Source organism: Talpa occidentalis, unplaced genomic scaffold (assembly GCF_014898055.3).
Source record: "Talpa occidentalis isolate TD23 unplaced genomic scaffold, MPIMG_talOcc4v2.1 talOcc4.8, whole genome shotgun sequence".
NCBI lineage: Eukaryota > Metazoa > Chordata > Mammalia > Eulipotyphla > Talpidae > Talpa > Talpa occidentalis.
The window spans coordinates 102,271,591-102,299,571 of record NW_023605194.1 but is presented as its reverse complement, the minus strand read 5'-3'; the positions used below and the strand labels follow the sequence as shown (position 1 = coordinate 102,299,571).

Here is a 27,981-nt window from a genome sequence, read left to right as displayed (position 1 = left end):
CACACCAAAGCTGACGACCTTTGTCACAATTTTTGGCTTTTACAAGGATGGTTTAGAAGAAAACATACTACATATGTTCAGTCACATTTGCATGCATATGATTGTTTATGGTAATACAAAAAAAATCTGGTAAGCATTGACTTGCATTTAAAGCAAAACTGAATACCCTTGTAGCATGTTCAGAGTATATATCAATACTTTCCTTCATAAAAATTGTTTCAATGCTAAATTCTTGAACTGAAAGAAAAATAAAATAACTAAATGCAAATGTTGACTATGTGGTACTGTTAAGTAATGTCGAAGATAAATGATACCAAATGCAGTTAGAGTCACAACACAATGCAAAAACACTAGATTTTTTTTTTATATATTTAAAGAGCAGGTTTATTAGAAAAGGAATAGGACAGCAAAAGACACTTGCATAGACACAAGCGGACAGGAAGAGCTGCCAAAAACACTAGATTCTTTATAGATTCACAAAGGGAGGAGATTTCTCTGTTGTAGAAATGGATGCTTTTAAAAGCCCTTTGGTGCCATGTTTCAATTGGTGCTTGCATTTTCTGTACAGGAACACAAAGGATGAGAATCTTCTCCAGTGATAATCGCTGGATTTTTGTGGTACGGTCCTCCCCAGCTAATCACAACACCTTCCCCAGGTACACCTCTGCATTTTCTTTGGAGTAACACCTGTCAGAAAATGGTCTGGTACAAGGCCAGTAAGCCCACTGATTCACAAATATATTTGCACTTAAGGAAAATCACCTAAGAATTCATCAGGTTATATGGTTAAGAACCTGTGCCTGTCTCTCAGACAACCAAGCCAGTGGTTCTGTCCTAATAGGTTCTGTCCTAATAGAATAAAAAAAAACAACCACCTTGACACTGAGTTTTATAATTGAGACCTTTGTATTTGGACTAGATCAACAGAAATCTTCATCATAGAAGCTGAGGGCAAGAAAATCAGTCCAATCATAGCATTTGATTGTCTTTTAACATATTATTTTGCATCTTATATATTCTTTTTATGTTCAGGCAATTTACATGACTTGAATAAAGTACTTAATTACCCTGAGCCTCTACTTGCATATCCACCTATCATACACAAAATTTCACCCTTGTGAAATTTTATGAGGATTTAATGAGATAATGCATGCACAGTACTTGAACATCAAACATATCTGTGATTCTGAAGCACTTAGACAGGAACCAAGATAAGAATACTAACTCCGAGTAAATCACGGGTACATCAAGAAGTACCCATTCTAAAACTAAATTATAATCCTAAAGCCTTTGGAAATGTAGTTTGATTTGTGAATGCCCCCAAGAGTTTTAATCTTCTCCAATAGAGATTCCCTGGTAACCCCTCCAAAAATCTAGTGAGGTATCAGGGAGGAAGGTAGTAGGCTTTGCATTTACTTTGTCTCTGGGGTCCTTTTTAGCCTGTTGGGTCAGCCTAGATACCTGGTAGCAATTTACAAGAATTATTCTGTATTCAAACACAGACCGCTGACCCACCCTACTTTGTATTCAAAGCCTGGAAGGGCCTCAGGATTTAGAGAACATCTGTCTGAGCCAGGCCACAGACAGTCATACCTCCTGCAGCTGCCGTGCATGGCTACTTACCCCCTAGAACCTGCCAAAATGTTAATCACCTGTGAAAATCTTGGAAATCAGATTCAGGAAATCCTGAACCTTAGACATGAACTTGAAGACAGCATATGGCTAGTCAGTATACATACTGAACAAAAAGTCTATTTTTTCATTTTTTGCAGCACTTTATTTATTAAAGGGATTGTAGGGTAAATGGTTTTCAGGCTTTCCTGCCCTCCACCATTAGGATTGCCCTGCCTGATGGGGCACCTGCATTTTGTTACTTTGTTATAAGTTATGTTGTTTACTTTTGTGAGCCATGGCAGGAGTATTGTGATATCTGCCAAGAGAAGCAGAAGCAGAAGAGGCAGGAGAGAGAGGAGAAAAAGAAACCCAGAGAGGCCTCCTGCCTCCCACACCCTTACCTGATTGCTGCACTACCTGTAAAAGCTCAATAAAAGCCTGAGAAAGCCACGGAGAGCTCCAGGACTTTCCTTTACCGGGGTCTGCTTAGATCATAGAAAACCTGCTCAGTGCCCTTCCTGGCACCACAGGGATTTGTTTGTAAAAAGGGACTGAATCTACTGTTTAAAAAAAAAAATCAATGGGTTGAATCTAATTTGGTCTGACTGTGAGGCTCTTAAAAATATTTCTTCTGCTTTAGAAAGATAACTTACGTCTTACTTTTTAAAACTTCCAACAAACGAAATTCTACTTAACTTCCAGCATAACCTATTCAATAATATGCCCACAGTCAGCAAGTTCTGTGCCTCCACCCGGGCATCCTCTCATCATGCAAATTGCCATTGGCTTTAATTAGATTTAATAAGCCACTGGGAAGTGCAGTGAGGGAAATGGAGAGCAAGATTACACAGTGTGGGCTTACTCTTGCATGTCGAGTACAGCATTTCCCTGGAACTCTCATATCCTCCCAAAGCTGGGAAAATAAAGAATGCCAAGCGTACGGAAAGACATGCTGCTGCTGTTATCCAAATGTGAAACGTGGGTGGAGAAAATCATTTGGAAAAAAAAAAAAAAAGCGAGCGAGGGAAAAGAGAAAATCAACTCGAATGCTCAACAGCTGCAAATAAGGAAGCAAGTGAAGTTGTTACCTTGGGTGAACTCTGATTTCCTGCTCACAGAAGGCAGGGTCCTGTTGAGTCCCAGGATTCTGTCCAGGTGGAAGGCAAACACCTCACTCATGTCCAAAGGCTGCTTGAGCAGCCCACAGGGGCTAGGGCCACAGCCAGGCGCAGTGCCAGTGGCGCCCCCCTCCAGCACCAGCAAGCTTGCTTGGCTCTTGGAGGGCCCTGGCTGGAGGCCGGCCACTGCCCCATCTGCCAAGAGGCGCATTCTGCGGATGTCTTCTTTGCTCAGCCACGAGGGGGCGCTCTCGCTGTAGATCCTGATATTGCTCTCCTTGACCTTGGGCTGCGGCAAATCCGAGCTCCCACCTCGCGCTCCCAGACCTGGTAGCAACCGCCAGGGTCTTTCCCCGGCCTTGCCCAGGTTTCCTCCCTGGATATACCCATGCGCTTCAACATCAGGTACCCTTGCAGCTTCTTGTAACTGAAGAGATGGTCCTATCAAAGCCTCCTGACGGGGGGCCGGAGATGCCACTGCATACTTCTTCCTGCGCTTGGGTTTCACTGTGCCGCGGATATTGGCTGGCTTGCTGCGCTTGGAGCGTAGGGTAATGTACACTACATTGGGCTGCAGCGTGGTCCCATTCCCCGGGGACTCGGGAGGGGCCAGCGTACCATCCAAGGGTATCTCAGGGAAGGGTACCTGGGTGGTGTCCCGGCTCAGGTGCGGCCCCTTTTCCACGGCCCGCGAACGCTGGTGAGAGGCACGTCCCACCTGGCTCACCAAAAAGCCCAGGTAGATGGCACAGGCGGTGCCCAACAGGAGGTTCCTCCGGGTCCTTGGCCGCCGACTGCTCCAGAGTTTACGCACCCGCGGGACACACAGGGAGCAGATGAACCAGTTTATGAGCTGCCCTGGCTTGTCTGGACAGTTCATTTCTCTGCCGCATCCACATGTTGAGCAGAGTTTAAAGTCTGCCGTTGGCTCCTGCCTAAGTGATGCATGGTTTCCTAAATTCAGCTGTTCCTCCGCTTGGATGTCTAAGTGGTCGCCAGTAGATAGAGAGGTGGCCGTGAAGGGTTGGTGATGGAGTTGAGGATGTTTCTGACACTCACCACGACAAACCTCTAAACTCCTATCAGCCTCCCCAAAGAGAAGTGTGGCTTGTTTCTGGGAATGAATGGAAACGATGTAACTGAGTCACAGTCTCAAACTAATTTAGTTCCTCTAAGGAGCAATGGAAAAAAGTAACCCTTTCCTTTCATAAATATCCCCACCAGAAGTTTCTTAATGAAGTTTCGGAAATAGACATGAGATAGATGCAGAGATTTTATATTCAGTTTAAATTAGTAAAAGCCAGTCACACAGATCCAAGAATATTTTATAAATTGTGGCTAGTTATTTAATTTACTTCTGAAGGAAAAGCATTAAAATTTGACAAACCCATGCTTTCCTTTTTTTGAAAATCAGAAACCATTTAAGACAAGCAATGTATTTTTTAAAAAACTATAACTATCCCATATATATTTTTTAAGTCCTGTATTAACTAACTGAGTCAAAGCAGGTATTAGCATTCAAATTCAGAAACATATTCTCTTAATTTCATGGTACTTTTTTTCATAACATGTTCCATTATCTTGCATTAAGAGTTATTATAAGATAAAAAGTTAATATAAAGTCAGAAATGTCCCTATATTTTGGAAGCAGTTATTCAGACAAACACACACACACACACTAAACAAAACACAAATCTACAAATCTGACTGCTTTTTACTCTTTTTCTTTCCACCAAAGTCAGTTGAAAGAAAATAAAAGGATCTCTAACTCAAATTTTTTTTCATATTGTTAAAAAGAAAAAGAGCTCAGAAGCAACCTTACTTACACAGCTGGCCCCATGCTTGCTCCAGGAAGAATGTAATCCCTGACTCTAATGCACAGAACTTTTAAAGGCTGAGGCATGTAAGAAGAACATATTTCATGGTCAAGAGTGTCCACATTTCAAATATTTCAGCTCAGCTTTAACAGCTCCCTTGAAAACTACAGATTGCAAAGTAAAACGATTACTTGTAAACTGGCTGCTGATAACCCAGTCTTAAAACGTGTAAGGCATTTTTGAAGAAATTTTTAAAATTAACTTTATTTTTTAAATTTGAAAAAACAAATGCTGTAGAGCAGCAGTTTTCATTCAAACGATTTTCTGCTTATTTTTAACCCCTGGGAGCCCCCTAGTGTTCTGTTTGGAAACAGACTTAGAAATGCAGGCTCAGGGAATGAAAAAGGATTGAGTGTTTGCTTAGCAGCAGCCTGAGTAAATACCTTGTGAGCTAAGGAATGCCATCACCCCCGGCCATGCCTAGTGGCTGGGGGTTACAGCCCGAGGGCTCCAGGGACTATGACTCACCTCACCAGAGGTTATTTTGTCTCTCACCACTCTGAGAAATGGACTAGAAGTTCGTAAAAAGGTAAAAAAGGGGTTAATGCAGATGAGGACAGAAACATAGGGCAGTGAGATAAGAGTATACATAGATAGGAAATGACTTTCAGAGTGTGCAGTTCAGCATGTCACAGTTCACTAGGAGTAGTGGATTCTCTACTGCTTGGAGGGTTTTTTGGTTGTTTTTTTGTTTTTTTGTTTTTTTTTCTTACAAACAGCTTAATTTTTGCCTTAGGTAATTTGCTTGTCCTGGCACACAGGTGGAGGTTAACAACCTCTCCGGCTTATCCTTTTTGCTTTTACAGCAAAAAAAGGCAGAAGGCAGGCAGACAGACAGGAAGAGCACAGGGATTGTTTTCTCCCCAGGAAAAGAATGTTATGACAAGAGATTAGTCTGTGTATAATCCTAACAATTCTACATTTTATAATGCAAAAAAAAAAAAAATTGACAATATGATCAAGGAATTGCAATATACAGAGAAAGGAAGGATAGACCTCCAAGTGATAAAATGCCAAAAACCAAAATAACATCATTTTCTCTGACACTCTTAAACTCAGGCCATTTTTTCCTCTTTAAGGTTCAGCTACACAGAGGAAGGAGAAGGAACAGTTCCAGTAATGACAGTGGCTTAGAAGTACCTGCACATTTCCACTAAACTTTTGTGGAAAAAAAATTAAGCATCAAAACAAATTTCGTGGTGCCCCAAAATTCTTAAAACACACTCCCATATGCACAGAACTGATTTCTAGGCAGTAAACGTTAACTTCTTAAAAGAAAACCATGGTAGAACTGGGTATTTCTTTTCACATATTCAGAGTAACTAACCTGACTTTTTAAAAGTCTTTTGACTTTTTAAAGTTAAAGCTACATTTTTGGCAGAGACTGGGTTATAAGAAGCAGAAGCCTCTGCTAGCTGTCTTAGCAAGAAAATGCTTAGAAAGTAGATAAGGGTTGTGAGCATTCATAAATTTAGTTGACTACTCCTCTCCCTCTCAAAATGTCTTTTAGAGAAGCCCAACACATTGCCTTCCCTGCAGCCAGGAGGGCGATGAGTGGAGCTAAAGTGTGTGGTGTTTAGAGAATAGTTTCCAGAGGACAGGGGCCTGCCTCTCTGCTCTCCTCCCACTGCTGGCAGCCCTAGCTGTCCCCATTTCAGAAAGCAGAATGACAATAACTTTCATGCCATCAGTTTCCCGTGATGATTAAATGAGATAGTGGTGATGGGTGTAATTTGACATATTAGGCAAAGGGCTTTTATCTCCCAAACTCTATTGCAATTCTGAGACCCTTCCCTCAGGCCAGGCAATGCAATGGGCTGTCCCTGAGGGATGGGAGTGGAGTGTTGGGAGAAGGAAGGGTCATAGGAGCCTCAGGTCCCAGCAGGCTGAGTGACTGGTGCAGATGGAAGATCTGTGTAACCACCACCCTGGATAAACGGTGCTCCTCAGATGCAACTGGGAAACACTGTCCATGCAAGCCTGCTCTGGAGCCAGATAAATCCTTTCGACTCCCTTGGATACAAATGCAGGCAAAACTTCTCTGGTCTTTTTAGATTTTTTAAAAAGTTCTCCAGTTATTTGAATCACAGACAACACGTGTGCGCGCACACACACACATACACACACACACACACACACACAAATGTTTGCTTCTATATAAGTCAAGATTTTCAAATTCTTTTTAAATTTAAAACATTTCCCTTCCAGAAGGCAGCTGCCCTCTTGAAAGCATAGCCAAAACTTACTGGGAAAGAGGACAGGTGGTCCAACTGGGATTGGCTTTTTCTTGTCTCAAACTTCTATTCCTTACCCATTCACCCCACTTTGTGTCTGGCTCTGGCTGTTGCAGAGTTGAAAGGGAGCGGAAGGAGAAGCAAAGACAGCAGAGCATTCTTGCTACTCCGTGGCTGTTGGGAATTGGCTTATGAGCTCTCCAGGCTTGGCAGGTATGTGAAACTGGTGGGCACTTGGCAGACACTTCAAAGATGCTTGTGTCATTGTCTCTGGGCTTGCTGTCAGTGTCTCCTCGGGCCCTTGGACTCTTGTGGCCCACTCGCCTGTCAGGTCACCTGTTTGTTCATGCTCCTCTGAGCAGTGCTGACATGACCCGAAAGCTGGCTTTCTCCTGGGGTGTGTGTCTAGCCCACAACTGGTCCAACGGACACAGCCAGCACACTGCACCCCAGCACCTGGGCTTCCCCAGGTAGCCAAATACTCCCTCAGCGTGGTGAATACTCATTTTGAAAGATGAAGCCACTGCCCTACATTGCTCAGGATACTCCTGAAAATGAACAGAAAGGCATTTTCTAACATCAGGTATCTTAGAGCTCAAATTTAACTTAGTTTTAGAAAAATAAAGCTAAATTCCTTGAGTGAGTCATAGTTTGAAAATCTGTTGCAGCACTATAACATTCACATATAACATGTGAGTGCACATGTAATACTCAATATGTTAATTATTCATTGCTATTATTATTTGATCAGAGAAACATAATCTTGTCTCCATTAAAAAAATTTATGACGGAAAAATGAAAAATTAAATGGTAAGACAATGGTATGGCCCATTAAAATTACCTTGGGACCTTTCTAAAATTTAATGAGGTAACACTGGTTATAACACTATCCATTGCCTCCTCCCTTCCCTTCCTGTGGCCACTATTTTGTTCTTATCATCCTAAGACTTTATTTTAGTTATGCTTTGTTTGTTTTGTTTCTTTATCTTCTAGACATGAGTGAAACCTGACAGTGTCTGTCTTTCTTCATCTGACTCATTTCACTTACCATAATATTTTCAAGGCCTCCCATGTTGTCACCAATGGCAAGACTTCACCTTTTTTTTAGTAGCAAAATATTGTTCTGTCATGTATACAGGTATGTGATGCTTATCGACCAGGATACATTCTGAGAAATGTGTCATTAGGTGACTCCATCATTCTGAAACATCATAGTGTCATTACACAAACAAACCTCATGGTCTAGCCTGCTGCACCTGGCTCATGTGGGTAGCCTAATGCAGCCATCGTTATCGATGTTGCTGGACACGCTATGAAGCAAAGTATGATGTGGTATAAGCCACATCATTACCCAGTCAGACGTGGGTGACGTTTAGGCAGTTTCCAACTCATGTCTATTGTGAATGGTGCAGTGAACATAGTGGTGCACACAGCTATTCAAATTACTTTTCTCGTATTCTTCAGATATATCCCTGCAGACCTTTTATACTTTTAGAAGGAAGGAGAGGGTAATGGTGGAGAAGCCACATAAGCTGAGGCTGGGCATATGGTTAATGTCCTATTACTTGTGTTTATTTTGGGCTAATATACTTTCTATAAACATTTATGATTTGTGTACTTTTCCAAATATATCTTATCCTTTAATTAAATTGAAGAAAGAGGTGGATAAACAACATTCATTTTATATTCTTAATATGTTGCATATAATACCCTCTTACAATGAAAGGAAATAGAAGAGTAAAATATTTTAATTTTTTTTTAATTTATGATGAAGAGTATATAACAACCTTAGTCATTTAAAAATAAAATTATAGAGGGCCTCCCCGGTGGCATGGAGGGTTGAGCACAGCGCTGTGAAGCTGTCCACAGCCTCTGCAGCACAGGTTTGATTCCTGGCCGGCCAAGGAGATAACCAGTGTTTTCAGTCTGTCTGCCTGTTCTGCTCCCTGCTCTGTCTTTGGTGAATTCTCTCTCTCCTGCACCTCTGGCCTGTACCCCGGTTCTTGTATAAATAAATAAATCTTTAAAATATAAAATAAAATAAAATTATAGAATGGAATCACCAAATTAAAATACCCCCCCCACACACACAGCTTCCTAGGCCTCCTCTACCTCCTCAGAGAGTCTATTTTAATTAATTTGAAGTGGAGTCCAAAAATCTATAGTTAGAAAAACTTCTAATGTGCAGGGTTGTAATTCACTCTTCTAAAAGTTAAATGGCTAGTTTCCGAAGCAAATTAACACCCTTTTACAATTAAGTGATGTCTTAAGTTTCATTGGCAATGAAATAATCTTTAAAACCTTCAAGGCTTCCAGTTGTAAGATCCAAATGCAGTAAAGGTTGTTTCTCCTTCGATGGGGAGAGAGCCAGGAGCAGACTGGACAGTGAGTAGGGCTCCAAATTTCCCACCTCAGCCCACTCATCAGAGGTACTGTTTCTGCTACTGTGGGCTCAAGTTCATCTATGTCCTGAGAGTAATCCAGAAAGTAAAGAGGACTATATAAGGACTCCAGTCACTGAAAAGCTAACTATTAGACTTTCTTTGCTGTTGTTGGCCAAGGTTTGCTACCCACAGATGAACACCTAGTTCCTGGCTCTGTGCTCACCAGATCCTTCCACAGGATCACTAACCCCTACTCACTATCCTCCTGAATTCTCACACCATCGGCCCTTCTAGAACTATAATCTTGGTTTTAGTATAGCTTCTTGGGTATAACAGCTATCCTGCTTATCTTATGGGACTTACTAATATTTTTGCTGACTATTCTATACCAGACATCGGCAGCACCAAAATGACCTGTCCTGCCTGCAAAAAAACCCAGCCTTTTTATCTTTGAAATTTTTCATAGAGGTATTGAATTAGGACCAAAGAGTTTGTAGTCCTTTAAATAGATTTCTATGTGAAGACTGTCTTCAGAACAGTATGCAAAAGAAGTTACCACTCCTGTGTTATATTTTAAGGAAATGTGTGTGCATTTATCAGTAGTTGATTACTCCTAAGAACATCTTTCCTATTGACCTATACTATTTGTGTAGGAGGAATACTTTAAGAGAAAGTCACCTATGTCCTCAAAGCTAACCTGTGAAGTGACAATGAGTGCCAGAATGTAATCTGTCATATATGACCAAGAGAGCAGCAGGTGGGTATATTTCCAGTGGATGATGTGCCTGGCATTTCATTGCATTGAATGTTCTCTCTGTCGACTATTGCACCCAGCTAAGAGTGTTTTCCCAGTATGGAGGTCTCCTGCAATAATCTATTTAGCCTCATTTCCCAAAGAATGTTTGTTCCATTTTTTAAGTTCTGTTTGTGTTAGGATAGCTTGCCACCTGACCAGAAAGTGAGTAATGTTTGCACAGACAGAGCATAATACAGTGCATAAAGTACACAACAGTCAACCTGACATATATTTGAAATGACATAATTTATATGGTTGCTATTTTACTTCTATTCTGAATAATTAGCCATAATAATTAGCATTTGTTTTATAGTTCTAAAATCCAAGAATGCACAGTCCTTGAGGAGTAAGATAAAATTTAGGTGAGTCCGAGGCTACCCAAATACCTTCTAAAAAGCTCCTGGACAACTAAGCTGCTCTGTTTCGGTTGTGGGTGCTGGAGACATTAATACCCTGGCCCCCTCCATGCTTCCAGACCACACACACAAAAGGAAAGAGTTGGCCCTAGGTCATTGTTGGCTTAGAAGAACCACCCATGCAACAGTGGGTTTTTGTAAAAGACTAAAGTAGGTATGAACCTTTCTCAACCCTTAGGTTCCTTGCAGGAAACTAGCAGAGGCTACAAATGATCTCTTCTCTCCTTGCCTAAGGCATTGTTTGTATAAAAGAAACCCTAGAGGAAGGAAGGCTCCCTGCTACACTAGGTTAAAATTGCCCCAGTAAAAGGGCAGTGGAGTTATGAATACCTTAAAAGTGCAGGAGAAAAAAAAAAAGTGCAGGAGGAGGCAGAGAGAAAGTTGGAGTCCTCTTTGCTTTTGTATCTAAGAGTTTTGTGACTCAGTTGTAATCTCCCAATGTGACTCAGATATGTGTGTCCTGTCTGACAAATTTTGGGGGTGTGAAAACTAAACGTACACGTTTTATGAACTAATAAACTGGATTAGAAAAGACAAAATGTGTTAAATCATACACTTTTCCCATCTACCCATTCCTACCTCCCAGTCCTATAGACCAGGAAAGAACTACAGGCAAACGCTGATGGAGACATTTCCACATATTGCTCTGTGAGATATTGAGGTACCAGCCACCAGCACACTGGTTTCCAGGCAAGGAATGTGACTCAGGGTCAGAAGCAGTCAGGAGCATCTCATCATCCCACCACTTCCTGATGTTAACAATTTGGGGAGCACTGGTGGGCAGCACCCCTGGTGTGCACCACCCCTGGTGTGTACCTCATAGTTCTCATATTAGGCAGCAGTAGTGGCAATTGGCTCAGCCATGAGCCATCCTAAGTAGTTGCATAGATGGAAAACATCCATGAGAGGAGCTGGTGTGTGGTCACCAGAATGATGGGGTGACAAGCACATGCATGACAAGCCCTGGCATCCCTGTGATGCTTTTTTGGGAGAGTCATTGGAACTTGTTATACGCAGAAGGTAAGAATCAGAGCAATTTGAGACACACCCATGAAAGAATGCCTGGCACCCACAGACTGGGGAGACTCAGGGATTGTAGGCTATGGTCACTTAATATTCACCAATGACCCCTAAATGTCACCAAATGTGGGTTATATGAGGGACAGTAATGTATTAGTAAATATTGAGTGAGTGAGTGAGTGAGTGAGTGAGTGAGTGAGTGAGTGAGTGAGTGAGTGAGTGAAAGAAAATATTAAGATGATAGAGCACAATCCCTAGACCACTGGTTCTCCAAGTATGGCTCTGAACCAACATCATCAGCCCCACCTGGGAGTCTGCTATTATAGAAATGCACTCAGTGAACCTTACTGAATTAGAAGCTCTGGAAGAGTCTCTGGAATCGGTATTGTAACCTGTACTCTAGGTAAACTGATGCAAGCTTAAGTTCAAGAACCATTGCCCTGGTTAAGGAACCCCCAAAAGAATAAGCAGGCCACAAAGAAGATAGGAAAATGCAAAAAAAGAAACAATAAAGTAAAAAGTTGTGAGAAGACTCAAAACATTTACATAAGGCTGTTCTGAAACTTTTCCTTCTTTATGAGAATTGTTTCATCCACATTTCATTTATTCAACTGGAGAAAACAGAATATGTTAACATCCCATACTCTGCCCAGCCAAACACTCACCCAGCCAACCCTATAGATTCTAGTCACATTTTCAAAGCAAAGTCATAGCATGTAAAATTTGGAGAAAAAAGAAATTTGAGGGAGACTATGACTCACAACCCAAGGAATGAAAAACCAGGAGGCCTCATGGCTGGATGTGAATGTCCAGGAAAAATTACAGAAAGACGTCAAGTCCTCCACGGCCAACCCCAGTTCTGTGCCTATAAGTAACCGCCTTTGTAGTAAAATCACAGTTTTCCAAAAGGCAGCCTTCAGATTCCCATGACCACATAAAGGCAGTCTAGCCAAAAATTCTAAATCAAATAGCTTTGCTGAGAAACCAGTAATTTTTAATTAGGAAACTTCTTTTCAGTAGGTTCTGAAATTAAAAAGATGAACAGAGGGCCTCCCTGGTGGCGCACGGGGTTAAAGCACCACACTATGAAGCAATCCGCAGCCTTGGCAGCATGAGTTCAATCCCCGGCCAGCCAGGGAGCAACCCACATGGCGAGGCAGACCTCTCCTGTTTCGTCTGCTGCTCCCCTCAGCAGTGTATTTTGGTCCTTCTGCCTGTTCTGCTCCCCACTCTGTCTCTGGTGAATCCTCTCACCCCCTGCATCTCTGGCCTGCACCCCAGCTCTTGTATGCATAAATAAATAAATCTTTAAAAAGAAAAGATGAACAGATACAAAACAGTATAACACATAGAAGAAAATTAAATACTTTAATAAGAAGGAACATTGCTCTAACTATGACACACCCCAATTATTTTCCCAGAGGAAAGAACCAATACACTCATTAAGAATGCACATTATTTGCACTTATTTGTGGAATGAAGACAACCTTGATTGAGGTAATCACCAGCTCAGGCAATAATCTTTGTTTTATCTTTCTCTAATTACTTACCACATAGAAATAGCCAGAATATATAGTTTATTATAATAGATCTGCTTTTAATTCAGTTGAGCTGAGAAATCTGTAAACAAAATAGTCTCACCTCAGCTAGGTGCTTTTAGCAAGTGCTGTGAACTGAACGTTTGTATCCACTAACATTCCTATACGAAAACTCTAATTGACAATGTGATGGTGTTTAGAGATAGTATTCGAGAGGTAATTCACTCATGAACATGGAATTCTCATGATGGAATGAGGGCCCTTTTAAGAAGAAACAAGAGTTTGCCTCCTCTCTCTCTGCTCCCTGCCACACAGGGCATAGCAAGAGGATGGACTTCTGCAAGCCAGGAAGTGAGCCCTGGCCAGGACCGACCGTGTTGGCGCCCTGACCTTGTCTTCCCAGCCTCCAGGTCTAGGAGAAATAAATGCTTGTTATTCAAGCCACCCAGTCTATGGTAATTTGTTAGGGCAGCCTGAACTAACACACCGAGGTAGTTCATTTTGCTCAGTTTCCTCATCTAGAAAATTGGATTATATCTAGTTCCTATGGTTGTTCCAAGAACTAAATGATGTGCACCATATACAGCACTTAGCACAGTGCTTGATACACCTGATACAGAGGGAGAGGGGTCAAAACGGGAGAGAAGAGCACAAGGGACAGTGGTGATGGATCACCAGTGCTATGGTAGTGGGAGAACAAGGGGACTACATGTGTACAAAACTAATAATGATGTAAAGAAATAAATATTAAAGAAGATGTAATGGTTCATTCACCTGTTCACTTTTTTCTTAATAGCTAATTTTTTTTAATTTTTATTTTTTGTGTGTTTGTAGAAGTACTGAAGTGTAGGCCAGAGGTACGAGGGTTGAAAGGATTCACTAGAGACAGAGTGGGGAGCAGACAGACATATTTATTGAAATACACTGCTGAGGGGAGCAGCAGGTGAGACAGGAGAGGTCTGCTGCACCATGTGGGTCAGCTCCCTGGCCTGGGAACAGAACTCAGGCCATAAAGGTGATAGCACTGAGACTTAACCCCTGGGCCACAGGGAGGCCCTCACCTGTTCATTTTTTCTTACAAGGATGATGCCAATGACTAAACACCTTCTAGTAAGAGATCATGAGAAAATACTGATGGATAAAATGCATGTCTCTACACATAATTTCAAGTTCAAGAGACAGCTGTCAGTCATACTAAACTACTAATGTTAATATACTTTACAAAGGCCTTTGAAGAAAATCAGAAATATTTCTGCAACATTGGATTCAAATCTTTGGTCATTTTTACCTTTGATATATAGAACTAGACTACAGTAACCAGCATAGGGCTCTGGGAAGGTGGGACTTTGGCAATGCAATTGAAAATAGGGGGCATCTGTTGTGCAAGTTATTAAGTGTCAGTCACACACTGAAGAATTTTCTCTTAGGTGATTCGACATCGTTAGGCAAATTAGAATAAACTTTCCCTTAGGTTCTGGCAACATTACCAAAACAATAATAACTGATGACAATTGTAATATAATGGTTCAACACTGTCCTTACTATTTTTAATAATAGTACCTATCCCATTGGGTTAGGGTGAAGATTAATACATAAAAGCCTTTACACACTCATGCATGCACACATGTACACACACACAAAAGCTAACTTTGTCTCATCAGGACACTATGCTGGAAAAAAACAGGTCTTAGAAATAATCACTTATAATGGTCAAATAGAGATTCAGAGCTTAACGTGCCCATTTACACATTGATCAAAGGAGAATTCATTCAATTATTTGAATCAATTTAAATAGCCAGTTCTCCTGGCAGGGAATTTCCCTATTATACATAAACTTCTAATAATTTTAAGAGATTGAGGTGTCTGTTGCCATAACACTAGACTTCTATGTTATTATTTTCCTCTAAAATATATTTTTGGAGCAGCTACTATGTGACAGGCACTATCCAGTCACACTGGATATGAAATCGTAAAAGATATTCAATGGTCTAGCAATCCGGCGAGGAGGGGGGGTTAAGACTTGTAGACTGAACTTGCTTGTAAACCTTTCAGCTCTATCAGTTCTCCACGTTCTTCCTCATCTATCACCCTTAGAACCTACCAAGCCGAACAGACATACCTAGTTTCAGATCTCAGTCTTGCCATTCTGTTTCATATCAATATAGTGGTAATCACACCTACACATTGCCCCAAGCCCCACAATTCTACTCACACCACATCTGTCATTTGCCAAGTGATGGTACTAGACTGGTTTGATTAGTTTTATAGATTATTCATTTCAGCTTGATGAGTAATTCACCTACCAATCTGCCGTCAGTTTCAAACATAACCAAAGCTTATTTTCACTTATTCACATATTGGATCCTGGGAGAAAAAAAAATTCTCCTTTTCCATAAGTTGGAAAAACAGTAATTTAATATAAGTTGAATTTCAGCTAGAAAGTAGCTAATTTGCCCTCTAAAAAGTATAGTTTTCAAATAAATGAAAAAGTTTAATATGTTGTTTGGGAATTTCTACAGCTAAAATTCTTAATGTCTGAGAAGTTTAGTGAATCTTTTCATAACTATTTTTATTATTTTCCTCTAAGTTTTCATAGAGAGCACAATTCAAGATTAAAATGTATTACTTCGGCTTCAGCAGTATGTCAGGTTAGATACTATCTAAGTTCCTCTTACTTTAAACCTAGACCCAGAATAAATAAGGGGAAAGATAATATAATCACTGTTCACAAGTCCTCTAGAAAGGAAGGAGTCCCATATTTATAACTCCAAATTGGTGTCAGTTTATATATAGGGAATATAAGAAATCAACAAATATATGTTCCCCCCCCAAAAAAAATACTGGGACAAATTTTAGAATTATCAGAAATCAAATACAAATTTAGTGTATAAACAAAGTTTAAAGGAAGCTAAAGTGATCATGCAACAAGGGATTTGAAATTACTGAATACATACTACAAGAAAATTTAAAAATAATGTTTAGACATGACAAGTCATTGAAATCAAAATCAATGGGAAAAAAAATGTTTCTGAACCCATGTGGCTTACATTGAACTAAATATTCTACCAAAAATAACGTTGAAAGTTGGAAAAACATACAAACAATCCTTTCAAGGTGCTGGAGAACCAGCTCAAGACACTGAACAGCTGGAATCTTAGAGAAAGGTAAGTACCCTTTCTCCTCAGGAATTTCCTGAAGGCAGTTTTCATTGAGAAGGGGAAAGGAACCAAAGCAGAAGCAGCAGCCTGTGGTGTGAGGATGGAGAGTGAAGTAGGGATGCTGTGTGTGACCTGGAGGCCTGGCTCTGGGATCCCCAAACCCTGGCATTGCTTCTCTGGGGTCTTCTTCCCCTGCACCTGCACGATCCCACAATCTGCAGCCCTCCTTGCATCCAAATGGCCGAACTGAAAGTTCCATCCAGAAGAAATTTGGCTGGCACCCCCACAACTTGAAACTGTGCACCTTACTCTGGTTTGCACAAATTTTGATTGACTTGTGCTCTAGACATCAGGGAAGGATAACTGCTGATGGACCCCACCCCCCAACCCCGCCAGCTTTCATCTGAAGATGATGTCTACTTACACGATTCAGACCTTTTAGAAAAGTATTTGTCCAATGTGTCCACTGACGTACAATGACTATCTTTATAGTACCCACATGACTGGTCGAAGTGCCAATAAAACATTTACCCCAGCATTTTAAAGGTAGATTTTTAAGAACAAGTGCTTACATTTTTCTTGCTGACTTCCCTACTGCCAAACATATTGACAGTGAAAAAGTAAGGTTAGATTAATCACTTGCTCAGTTTGCTTTAACATTGGAGATTACCTAAAATGCAGGGTGTTGAACTTTCATATGTATGATGTTTTCCGCTTCCATATATATGGAGGTATAACTGACAAAGCTATATAGATTTAATGTGTACAATATAATATATATATGTATATACACATTGTTAAATCTCTCTCTCTCTCTCTCTCTCTCTCACACACACACACACACACACACACACACACACACACACAACTTCTGCAGCAGCTACTCTAGCTCAGCCAGGTTAAACTGTTTTCTTCATCCTTTCAGGCCAGGGGTGTGCAATACTGGATAACCATAAAATCTCATTTTTACGGCTTTCTCATTTCTACCTTCAGAAGATGAGAGCAAGGAGTAGTCCATATCTTTATCACTGGGGTCAAAGATAAGGTGCAGTTTCTCAATGAGGTCCACCAGAGGTTATTAACGAGAGGCCAGAAAAATGGATGAAAAGGTTGAGAGCCCACCTTTACCCTACCCATAGACCATAAACACCCCTTGAATTTAGAGTATGACATTCACGTGGGACACCCCAGTAGTTAATGTGCAACTGGGGCTGCTACTTTGACCCCAGTCCAAAGATGCAGTATAGGTAAAATGCACTTATGCTTAACTTCTTTGGAACAATAATCCATCCACCTCCACAAGCCTGGGTTAAGAGAGGTTCTTTTGGCCAATACCAGCAATCTCCTAGAAAACTGGACAATTAGGAGCTAAGCTGAAAGCAAAATTGAATTCTCTACCACACAACATACGAAACTTCTTGATCTTTCTGAAGGCCTTTCTCCAGGATTGGGCTAGTTATTAACTCCTCTCTCTCCTTCTGATTTATTCTTCCCCTGTCCATCCATAATTCCCTTTGCTTCTTTCTAATGTTTAACTTACTCTGGTATTGTTAATTGTAAATAGTTGGATCCTTTTTTTTTTTTTTTTTTGGTTCAGGCAACAGAAAATCTGAAAACCCAATTCAAACATCCACAAAAATAAATGTTATTAGCTAGTGTTATTCAAACATTTAAAGGTATAAGAGGCTTCTATGCTGTTCAGTCACTGCCAGTTTGTGTTTTCTAGGCTTTGCCATTGTCCAACAGCAGCCTCACCCTCAGGCCAACTTTCCTGGTGATTTCAAGTTAGTTCCATAAAGCATCGAATCTGATCCCTTTTTATATGTAACTGAAAAGATAATAAGCATCTCACAATAACCAGTGATTGGCCTCTGAGTCTTGTGCAGAAGCCAATCACTGTAGATTAAATAATATCATACAGTTGTACATACATACATTTTGGTTATGTCCCCAAAAAGGGTAGACTGACTTTTCTCAATATGCCCAAAGTAAGCCTCTTCCAATAAGTTTCAGTTGAATATGGAGAACTAAAGTTTAGTCTAGACACTGTGAGCCTCAGAAGTCTATTACCATTCCTTAAAAAAAATGCAGGTTATTTTAAAGTTAGGAGCAGTGAAGGCACTAAGAGCTTTCTGTATTTCGCTTCCCCCTCCCCACCATCTTAGAAGTAATCACTGCTCTACCTGGAGGAATGTAGTTTGGGGGAATATCCTTCCAGTGTAGCTTTGTCTGTAAACACGCGCTCTCTATCTAAGATTCTCATCTCGACTCTTAGGGGAAGAATGAGGTCACCCCTCCTTGTCTGTCATGTGAAATCTCTTCCTCTCTGTCCTCAATGCCCCCAGATCTTTAGACACTGGATAAATATCCCTGGTCCACTCCACTGCTCTTCAGAATTTACAACCCTGTAATTTCTCCATAGGTATGTTATTAAATTTTGACCTTTTCTTCCAATAATCTGTCTGAAGTTAATTTGTTCTTCAGTCCAACCACAGAAGAAGCCAGGTGGGGTGAGGCTATTTCCCCCTACACCTACACATAATGATTTTAAATGGTTCCTGGGGCTGGATGTGAGATTAGTTCCACAAAAATCCTAATCCACTGACCATTGCACAGTACAAAATGGTTATGATAGTATTGGGTAGACACAAAAAACTTCCAGTATGATTATGATGGGGTTTTTTTCCTATTGCCCCCATAGAACCATGAGATCCTAGATTTGAGCAAGCAGTAGTGACCTATCTCTGTATCTTCAGGTCTCACCTCACGGTTGGCATATAATCAGTATTCTACAGTCACCTGAACGAATGAACAAATAAAATTGTAATTGATTCTCTACAGAAATATATCATCACCAATCATTGCTGAAATGCTTAAAACATTTGATAGTTGTAATAATATTTGTGCAACACCTTATTGTTCAATCCCACCCTGCATGGTTATAATTTTTACCTATTACTTCCTGAGACTTACACTTGATTTCAACACATTCCTGATTAATTTTAGAGCTGCTATTAACACAGACTTCAATTGCTGTCCTATTTTTTCCCCTTGAGCAGTGAAGCAGTTGCCATGGAAACTGAATCCAATACCTCTCTCTAGAGCCTGACATCAATGCAATTTGATGAGAGGGACTCACATACTACCTCCCATCTCTATCTTATAAGGCTGAAGATCTATTACTTCAAAATGATGCAAGTCATTACCGGGGTAAGGCATACTTGATGAAGTATGTGTATGACAGCTTGTCCAAGAAGATATATCAGAGTTTTCATATGGAAATAATTCCCTAGTCAGAGTTGAAGAAAGGTTTTAAAGCTTGAATTGACTAAAAATTTCATGTCACAAAGGTAGATTTTATCTAAAGGAAATAGTAAGCATTATTTTAATTGGTGTGACTCAGTCAACACAGAGGCATAGCCTTGTAACCTTTCTCAGAGAACTCTGATGGTGATTATATAGGGCAAGCATTATCCTCCCAACTCCACCTACACAAAAATAAGATTTGAAGTGTAATTCAGGTAGATTGATGGAGGAGGGAGTAGTAAGTTCCCAAACATCTCTCGTTGAGAATGTCCTGTTAGCCAAGGGAATATTCTGGAGAAGGTTGTAGCTCTGGGTTTTTAGCTTCTATACTCTGAGCAGCTGAGGGAAGGGTGTGCTGATTACGTGAAGAAAACAGTGGGGAACAAACAGCATCAGTAGCATCAGTAGAAATGATTCAGTTCTGTGTTTCCTTTGGCAGCATATATACTAGAAATGATTCAGTTCTTAAACTCTCAGGTGAAACATATTTTCATAGTATAAGACCAAATTTTGACCCTCTTAGCAATCCAGGATCTTTTATTTGGTGACTGGATGTGCTATGATGGATATTTCTATCCTGTGTTGTTTACACAGAGTATATCTCTTAGATCTATCTCTGAGGGTAATGTAGGTTCACCCAAGGACATGATCTAGAAGATAGCAGGATGGGATAGATGCAGTAACAGAGGGGAAGTGGGATCCAGATTACAATAATACAGCCAGCAGTGTCAGCAGATACCTAAAGCACAGTGACCTAAGCAAAGCAGGTAGTGGGTAGATAAGCCACAGCCTAGTAATCATACAGGTATTGAATCTTAAAAAAAAAAAAAAAAAAAGTACAAAAAGAAGGTCAATAAACTAAGATCAGTAACAGAAACAGAAGGGGGGATGAGACTGGACTTAAAGACAGCTATTGGGATCCCACCCTAACTGATTCCAGCAAATTTTCAGGGAGAGTTGTGTCTTAGTGCAATATTTTTTGATTGGACAAGTACAAGGCTTATTTTTGGTTTTGATTGTTTTTTATTATGTGTTTGTGTGGTTTGTAATTCTGGCCCTCTCAAAATACTGTTGTAAAGATGGCATGCAATGTATCTGTTCTTGGTCTAAGATATCTCTATCTCTGAAGAATAAATAGGAAGATATTCCCTGATCTAGTTCCAAGATGATTCCCCCAAATGCTCTGGTTGCCACTGTTTTATTCTTTGCTATAATAATCCTGTCCTTCATTCTAGCCCCATCCTAACTATTTTCAAGAAACATTTAGGTCTCATGATTTTTCTAGGAGATAAAGTGGTCAATGTTATTAATGGAGTTTGTTTTGCATACCACTAGGTATGGAATATATCTTGTCAAGACATGTACAGGCTTCCTAACTCTGAATACCTCCATAAGAAAGCCAGCCCACACTTGGCCCATTTCTGTAGGACCCATAGGCATTGAAGATTGCCAGGTTCTCTGCAGGGCACCAGTCAGGACTGTTTTCTTGCTTTCTTCAAACTAGGCCCCTATCCAAGTGACTGGGTAAAGATCTTGTTCTTACTTGATTTGTTTTGGACAGAATTCCTGACCTGCTTTCACTTTACTTGACTCTGACTTCTTTTTGCCTTCATTACTGCCCACCATGGGTGCCCCCAGTACATTCACTATATCAGTCTTGCTTTCTTACACATCCTTATTTTTATAATCCTACTATGCTCCACTCTCTCACCCTATTATAGGACAAGGAGACTGGTTTGAGTGAAGGAGTGTCATGGAAGTCAGACGAGAACACATAGAAGCAATAAGGCCTCATAGGCCATTGTAAGTTGTCAGCTGAGGAGAGTCTTCAGATGAGAAGTGAAGATGGTCTAAAAATGATGGGAGAGGATCACTCCGGTTGTTATTTTAGGAGCAAACTAGAGAAGAAGAAAAAGTGAAAGTAGGAAAACCATCTGCCCACCATGGAATAATTCAGATTGAGATGATGGAGGCTTGATCCAATGTGCTCTAGTAGAGGCAGTAAGTAGTAGTCAAATGTGTGTGTGTGTGTGTGTGTGTGTGTGTGTGTGTGTGTGTGTGTGTGTGTAAGGATTTCCTGACAGATTAGGTATGGGGTATAAGGAAAGGAATGGGGAGAGAGAAAACCAACTCTTTGGCTTTTGGTGTGAGCAATTATTTAAACACGTACATACTATTTCAGGTAATCATTATTGTTCCAGGCATTACTCTACTTTGCCAATCACAACTCAGTTAATTCTCACAACAACCCTATGAGATGTCTATTATTAACAACCCCAGTTTATAGATGAGTAACTTGATGCACCGTTGCAATGACTTGTGCAAGGTCCCAGTGAATGTTGTTGCCAGCAGTCGAGATGAATCATTGCGGGAATGGAACAGACTGCAAGAAGGACTAGGAGCTCCATTTTCCCTTTTTTTAGGTCTGGTAGACCATGAACTATCCACCTGAGCAAGTTCAGAACACATTTGCTTTCAGCTGGTATTGGTCATGGTGCACACTTCCTGCGAGAGGTTCCCATGGCTTGGTCTTCCACTGGCAATAGTGGTATGCATGCTAGTGAGTGTTTGCCCCCAGGGGAAAGACAAGAAGACCTTCTGCTGAATATCTGATGTGGTATAGCTATTCCCGCAATAGGCAATTCAAGCATCATTTTATTGAAAATGGAGTTTGGAGATCATGCACATGATCTTCCCTCAGCTGTGGGATGCCACTAACTGGATTCTTTGCAATCATTTTATTTTTTTAAAGATTTATTTACACAAGAACTGGGGTGTAGGCCAGATGTGCGGGAGGGTGAGAGGATTCACCAGAGACAGAGTGGGGAACAAAAAAGGCAGACTGACTGAAATCCACTGCTGAGGGGAGCAGCAGGTGAGTCAGGAGAGGTCTGCCTCGCCATGTGGGATTCTTCCTGACTAGCCAGGATCAAACCCGCGCTGCAGAGGCTGTGGACAGCTTCACAGTGCTGCTTTCAACTACCTGCGCCACCAAGGAGGCCCTGCAATCATTTTTAAAGTGCTAAGACCATCTCACAATAGTAGTTCAGGGTTCCCAAATGGGGAAGAGAGTTTGTAGTTGGATATGTAGTCAAGAGGTTGGAAAATAGTTGAGACTTGACCTAGAAATGGAAGTATAGATGATAAAGCAAGAACAGACAAATCTAAGGACATGAAATAGTAAAGGGACCCTATGCTACCAGAGAGTGAAATGGTTGAAACAGTGATTCTTGGTTGGTGGCCCAAGAGTCCAAAACACAGATGACCAGGATAAAAACCTGCAGAGATATCAGTCAGTAGGAGTCTCAGCAGTAGGTAGAGGAAGAAATCTGGTTAGTGTAGAAAAGATGTGTCAGAGTGCTCCAATAGAAGGCAAAGTGGAAATGCTCAATCAGAGTGTTTTGCCAAATGACTACTTCTACAAAGTACAAACTATCTGCTTCTGAATCTCTGGAAGGCACTCCATAAAATATTTCTGGTGCAGTGTGTCTGGATTGCATCAAGGAAATGGGTGCTTCTGAAAAGGCCTTTATGTGATTTATACACAATATCATTCTGGTCCATATTCGAGGCAGAAAAAGCCATGATATCAAGGAGTCCCAAAGGCAAATAGAAGGTACCTGTTTATGTGATTGGAGATTAGGGCCAGGACAGCAAATGATTGAAAGGAAAAATGCTACAGAAAGGAGAGAAGAAGACCCCAAAAGAATAGTTCTGTTCCCGGATGAAGTGGAAACCGTGTTAAGAGGTTTGGGGGGTCCTCAGTCCTTTACTACGGCATAAACAAATTCAAAGCCACATCCAAGTAAAGCAAAGCAAAGTTTACTAGAGACAGAATGAAAATATGCTCAGGAAGAAATCCAGGAGGGCAGAGACCTGGGAAGAACTGCACGGAAATGTCAGGGGTCTCCTGACTTTTATGGGGTCACCAGTCTCATCTCAGGCTGTGTCCCTGCTCCACCACTACTTGGGGGAGGAGGGGAGTAAACCAGAGGGAGTTGCTGTAGTGGCTGAAAAGTCACTGGGAGTTATACCCTTATTTGGGAGGGAGGATGCATTTTGTGTTTTTTTTTTTTCAGGGAGTTGTCTGGCCTCTAGGGTAATTGCCTTATCCCCACAAACAGGCCAATTTTGAAGAGTTGTCTCCCTCTCTGGGTGCTTTTTGCTCTGCTCAGGCTTTATCAGCTTGCTCGCAGGTTGGGGTGGGGACTGCTTTCTCCCCTGGGCGTTACTTGGTTCTCCCTGGGTTCTATCAGCTCTGGCAACTGTCCCTGGGGTCCTGGCTATAGTCGGCCATTAATTTTTTTTACACTTTGCCCTCCCTGCCCTAAATGTCTAATAATAGCTGTAGTTTCCCTTAACAAGAGGACAGTATTTTCAATATGTTGAATATCTTGTGCTCTTAGAGCACCAAAGGAAGCCAAGATAATGTGGTCAATTATTAGTCAAGTCTGTAGGAGACAGTTTTTGCCTTTAATTGATTCTGACAAAACAACTCATCTCAGACAATAAATTTAAACCTGAAAAATTCCCTAGGGCTCTAGTTCTCAGAAGGAATTTTGCACACTTAAGACAGTTATGTGCTATATAGCACATAGCACACATTATGAAGTAAGAGATGAGTAGATTGTGAATCACACAGGCAGGGCCTTAAGAGCTAAAAATCCTCCTATATATTTCTTCCCTACTGGGCAGGAAATCAAGTGATGGACTAGCAACATATCAAGGACCCCAAGATTTGTCTTGAGTAACTGAAATAATGGAGTTGTCATTGACTGAGAAGGGGAGGAGAATAAGAAGTCTAGGGTAAGTTTGATTTTTCTTGAAGACGTTCAAATGGAGATGTCAAGTAATCTTCTAGACATAGGGGACTGGATTTCTGAAGAATATTCTGAGCACTCCAATGCTAATAGGTCAGGAATGAAAGGAGGGACATGAAAGCAGTGTGTCAGGCTAGATGCTCTCAAAGACTTTCTTACTTGAAATATAAACCCAAGCAGATTGAGAAAGCGCTCTTCAGAGGAGGAAGAAAATCAGGAGAATGCAGTATTCTATAGAAGTCATGCCAATGAAAAGCATCAGAGAAGGTAAAAATCTTCTGTGACAGATGCTGCTGAAAAATCACAAAAATAATGACAGAGAAATTAGCCACCGGATTTAGCAGTGTGGCTGCCATCATAATTATGACAAGTCCCATGGAGTGATGACGCAGAAGGTTAAAGTTGTACCATGAATGCCAGCAAGAAGAACAACAAGTTAGTAGGACAATGGCCTGGAAAACAAAGGCTGCCTCTTAAGACATAGCATTTTAGTACTTCGATGGATCCATGCTCATAATATCCTGTAAGCCCCACCCCTGCCCCCACACAAAGGGATACCAAGAGATAATGGAGGAATTGGGAGGCTATTTAATAAACCGAGCACTATTTGTCTTTTTTATTTTTGCCAAGAGAGATATAGAATCAGATAAAGCTTTTGTTTTAAAGAACAGCTCAGATGAAGCTGTTTTTCCTTCTTACCAGCAGGTGGAGAGATAGACCAAATGAACTACAGACAAAACTAAAGGGATAACATTTAATCCTTAGTTTGGGTTTGTGGCCGGTATTAAGTTTATGACCTTCAATGGGTTGAATTTTCATTTAAAATTTTTCCAACTTTACCTAAATATAATTGATAAATATACAGAGGCCAGCAAGATGGCGGCAGAGTGAAGATGCCCAGCTTGCCTTCTCCATATAACCAGTTACACTATAACAAAATCAACAACACCTAAAAGTTAAATAGATGGCTAATATGTACACAGAGCAATGGTTCAGCTGAAAGAAGTTACAGGAAAAACTGTAACTGAATTGTATTTGCAGCAATACTACTTCAAATTGCTATATGGGGCAATTGCTATATGGAGCCCCCCAAATTTGTTGATTCAGGGTACATCAGAGACTTTGAAGACCCAGAGCTGCCCTGGAGAAGGTGGTACAGAGAGTAGGCATGCTGGATAGAGGGTGCTCTACTGGAGAGCTAGAGGAGTAAGGGTGCAGAGTCATGATTACTAGTATGAGCCTGAAGTTCTCAATCTAGAAAAGTTAGAGCCAAACTGGTGGGCAGAGCTAGTTTGGATCACCTTCATTGAAAAGGCTACTGTTGGGGGCCTCCCTGGTGGCTCAAGGGGTTAAGACACAATCTATGAAGCTGTCCGCAGCCACTGCAGCACGAGTTCCATCTCCCAGCAGGCCAGGGAGCTACCCACATGGCGCAGCAGACCTCTCCTGACTCGCCTGCTGCTCCCCTCAGCAGTGTACATCAGTCAATCTGCCTGTTCTGTTTCCCATTCTGTCTTGGTGAATCCTTTCACCCCCCACACCTCTGGGCTGTACCACAGCTCTTGTATGCATAAATAAATAAATCTTAAAGAAAAAAAGAAAGAAAGAAAGAAAAGGCTACTGTTGGTGCCAGAGGCTGTGCCACTCAAAACATCAGTCTTACCACCACCCAGGGTCAAAACCAAGATGACAACTGAAAGTTCTCACTAACCAGAGCTTAAGCACCTGGGTCTTAACGACAGGAGCACACTCTCCGGGGTAAGACTCCGTACTCGAAAAGGAAAGAACACAATTTCCAGCCTGAAAGCCTGTCTCAGTTATAGTTGTCACCCAACAGTGCATCCAGTGCTCAGCCTAGAGGATGGCTGATCTCCCCATTCAGTGAGGGTCCCTGCAGCACAGTAGGAAACTTGAACCTTTGCTGCTCACTGGAGGTGACTGTTCAGGGCCCAACTGTCCCGCTTCCTTCCCTCCTATTACCCCTTATCTGTACCAGTGCCCAAGATATCTGAACAGGTACAAGATGGTAAGCAGTCTGTGAAATAGACACCTGAAGATCCTGGATTAAAAATTAGAATTGAACCCAAGTTTTTACAGAAAGAATATAAAGCCAATTTATTAAGGTCAGAAAATGAAACTCCCTATTATAACCCATAAAAATTAAGAATTTAAGAATTGAACAAGATAATACAGCTAAGCATTTTCATGTAGTCCTTGCTAGTAAATACACAATAATTACTAGCTATGATGAGTGTTACTTTCCACCACCCAGGAGGTTTTCTTTTGGAACCCCTCAGAACCTTCTTTCTTTACTAAGTGGAGCCCTTGTTAGGTTTCATCAGTGACGCTCATCAGTGCCTTCTATGACCTTTGTCCTCTGTCCTTTGATGGCAAGTTGTTTCATGTGCCAATGTGTGTCTCTCAATAATCAGTGTTGTGGCTGGGCCAGCCTTAGTGGTTCTAATTATGATTACAGGATGCCCTTTAGCCATAACCATCAAGAAACTGGAATAAAAATAACGGATTATTATTTACAGGACTGGAAATAATTATACAGCACACCTGGGGTCAAATAATGAGGTCACACAGAGAGAGCTCACATGTGTGGGCTGGGATTCTGCTTTTACTGAGTCAAGGGTGGGGACCTAGGGCTTTGTGTATTTGCTCTTTATTGGCAATTTCATAAGAGCTGAAATTGAAAGTACAGGAAGAGAAAAAACAAGAGGCCCAAATGAATACTAAAATCATCCAAGTCTCTAAAACAAAGGAGCCCTCTTGGGGCAGGAGGGAGAAGGTGATGACCCCTGGCCCTTTGCTGGGAAGATCCTCTTTGAAGTGAATGCCCTTTTTGAACTAGATGAGTCAGCATCAAAGGCAGCTGCATTACAAAAAAGAAAAAAACTGCCAACATTTTCACTACACAAGTATTATGTGTATTCATTGACTAGAAATACTGCCGAAGAGAAATCACAGGTGATTTTGAGAGCATGTCTATTCACTGAGGGCGATTTAAAGACCATTTTCACAAAAGTCTATCCTGGCTCATCAATTTTGTGATGAGTAAAATGAAGTAAAAGCTTCTAATTACATGTGGCACTGTGAGAAGTTTTGTTTCTAAAGACAGATGCTAGATTATCTTGTCAGGCTGTTCCTTTGTTTTTAGGAAATCGACAAGCCCTTTATATAAATTTAAGGGAAATCTTTGACTCACCAACATTGTGGTAACCTAAAGGCCATCATCATGTAAGGTAGAATCAGAGCTAGATCTCTGAGAATATGGACTTCATTTCTATTATTATTATTATTATTATTATTATTATTATTATCATCATCATCATCACTGGTTGATTTATTTGTTGTTTTTTTTTAATTTTGCTTTTGTTTAGTACACATTTTGAGGGTTGCTTATAGGAGATAAGGCACAGAAGACAGAAGCAGCTTTACTGAGCAAAAGCAGAATGTCAAGACCCAGAAGACATCCTAGTAAAGAGAGACTTCCTCTGAGGTACATACTAAACAAAGCTCTGCTCCCTTGGGGAGCTGCAGCCTTGGGGAATGGGGAACAGTGCCACATCCCCACCAGCCGTGGCCACAGGACATCTCTTCTGGCTACTCAGATGGCAGTGGTTGTTAGTGCAGGGAAGCTAGAGTCAAGGAAGAATATGGGAGTGTGTGCACCTGTGACACCTCCCTTGAGACT

General features: G+C 41.0%; 1 protein-coding gene and 1 long non-coding RNA gene across 3 annotated transcripts in view; one reads left to right on the top strand and one right to left on the bottom strand.

Annotated features, from left to right (window-relative positions):
- Nucleotides 1–4,769, bottom strand: part of GASK1B (golgi associated kinase 1B) — a 37,653-nt gene extending 32,884 nt beyond the window's left edge. The window contains exons 1-2 of one of the 2 annotated variants that reach the window (XM_037497438.2): nt 4,555–4,769; nt 2,703–3,846 (exon numbers count right to left, since the gene is read on the bottom strand). In XM_037497438.2, the coding sequence (XP_037353335.1) occupies nt 2,703–3,612 (910 nt within the window). In that variant the 5' untranslated portion in view covers nt 3,613–3,846; nt 4,555–4,769. The remainder of the gene's footprint in view (nt 1–2,702; nt 3,847–4,554) is intronic. The other variant, XM_037497437.2, reaches the window with a different exon arrangement.
- On the top strand, nt 2,911–27,781 carry LOC129145060 (uncharacterized). The gene is made up of 4 exons (XR_008550094.1): nt 2,911–3,283; nt 6,960–7,056; nt 24,157–24,267; nt 27,668–27,781. It is a non-coding gene; the product is annotated as an uncharacterized LOC129145060 (long non-coding RNA).
- Nucleotides 27,782–27,981: the final 200 nt, after the last annotated feature.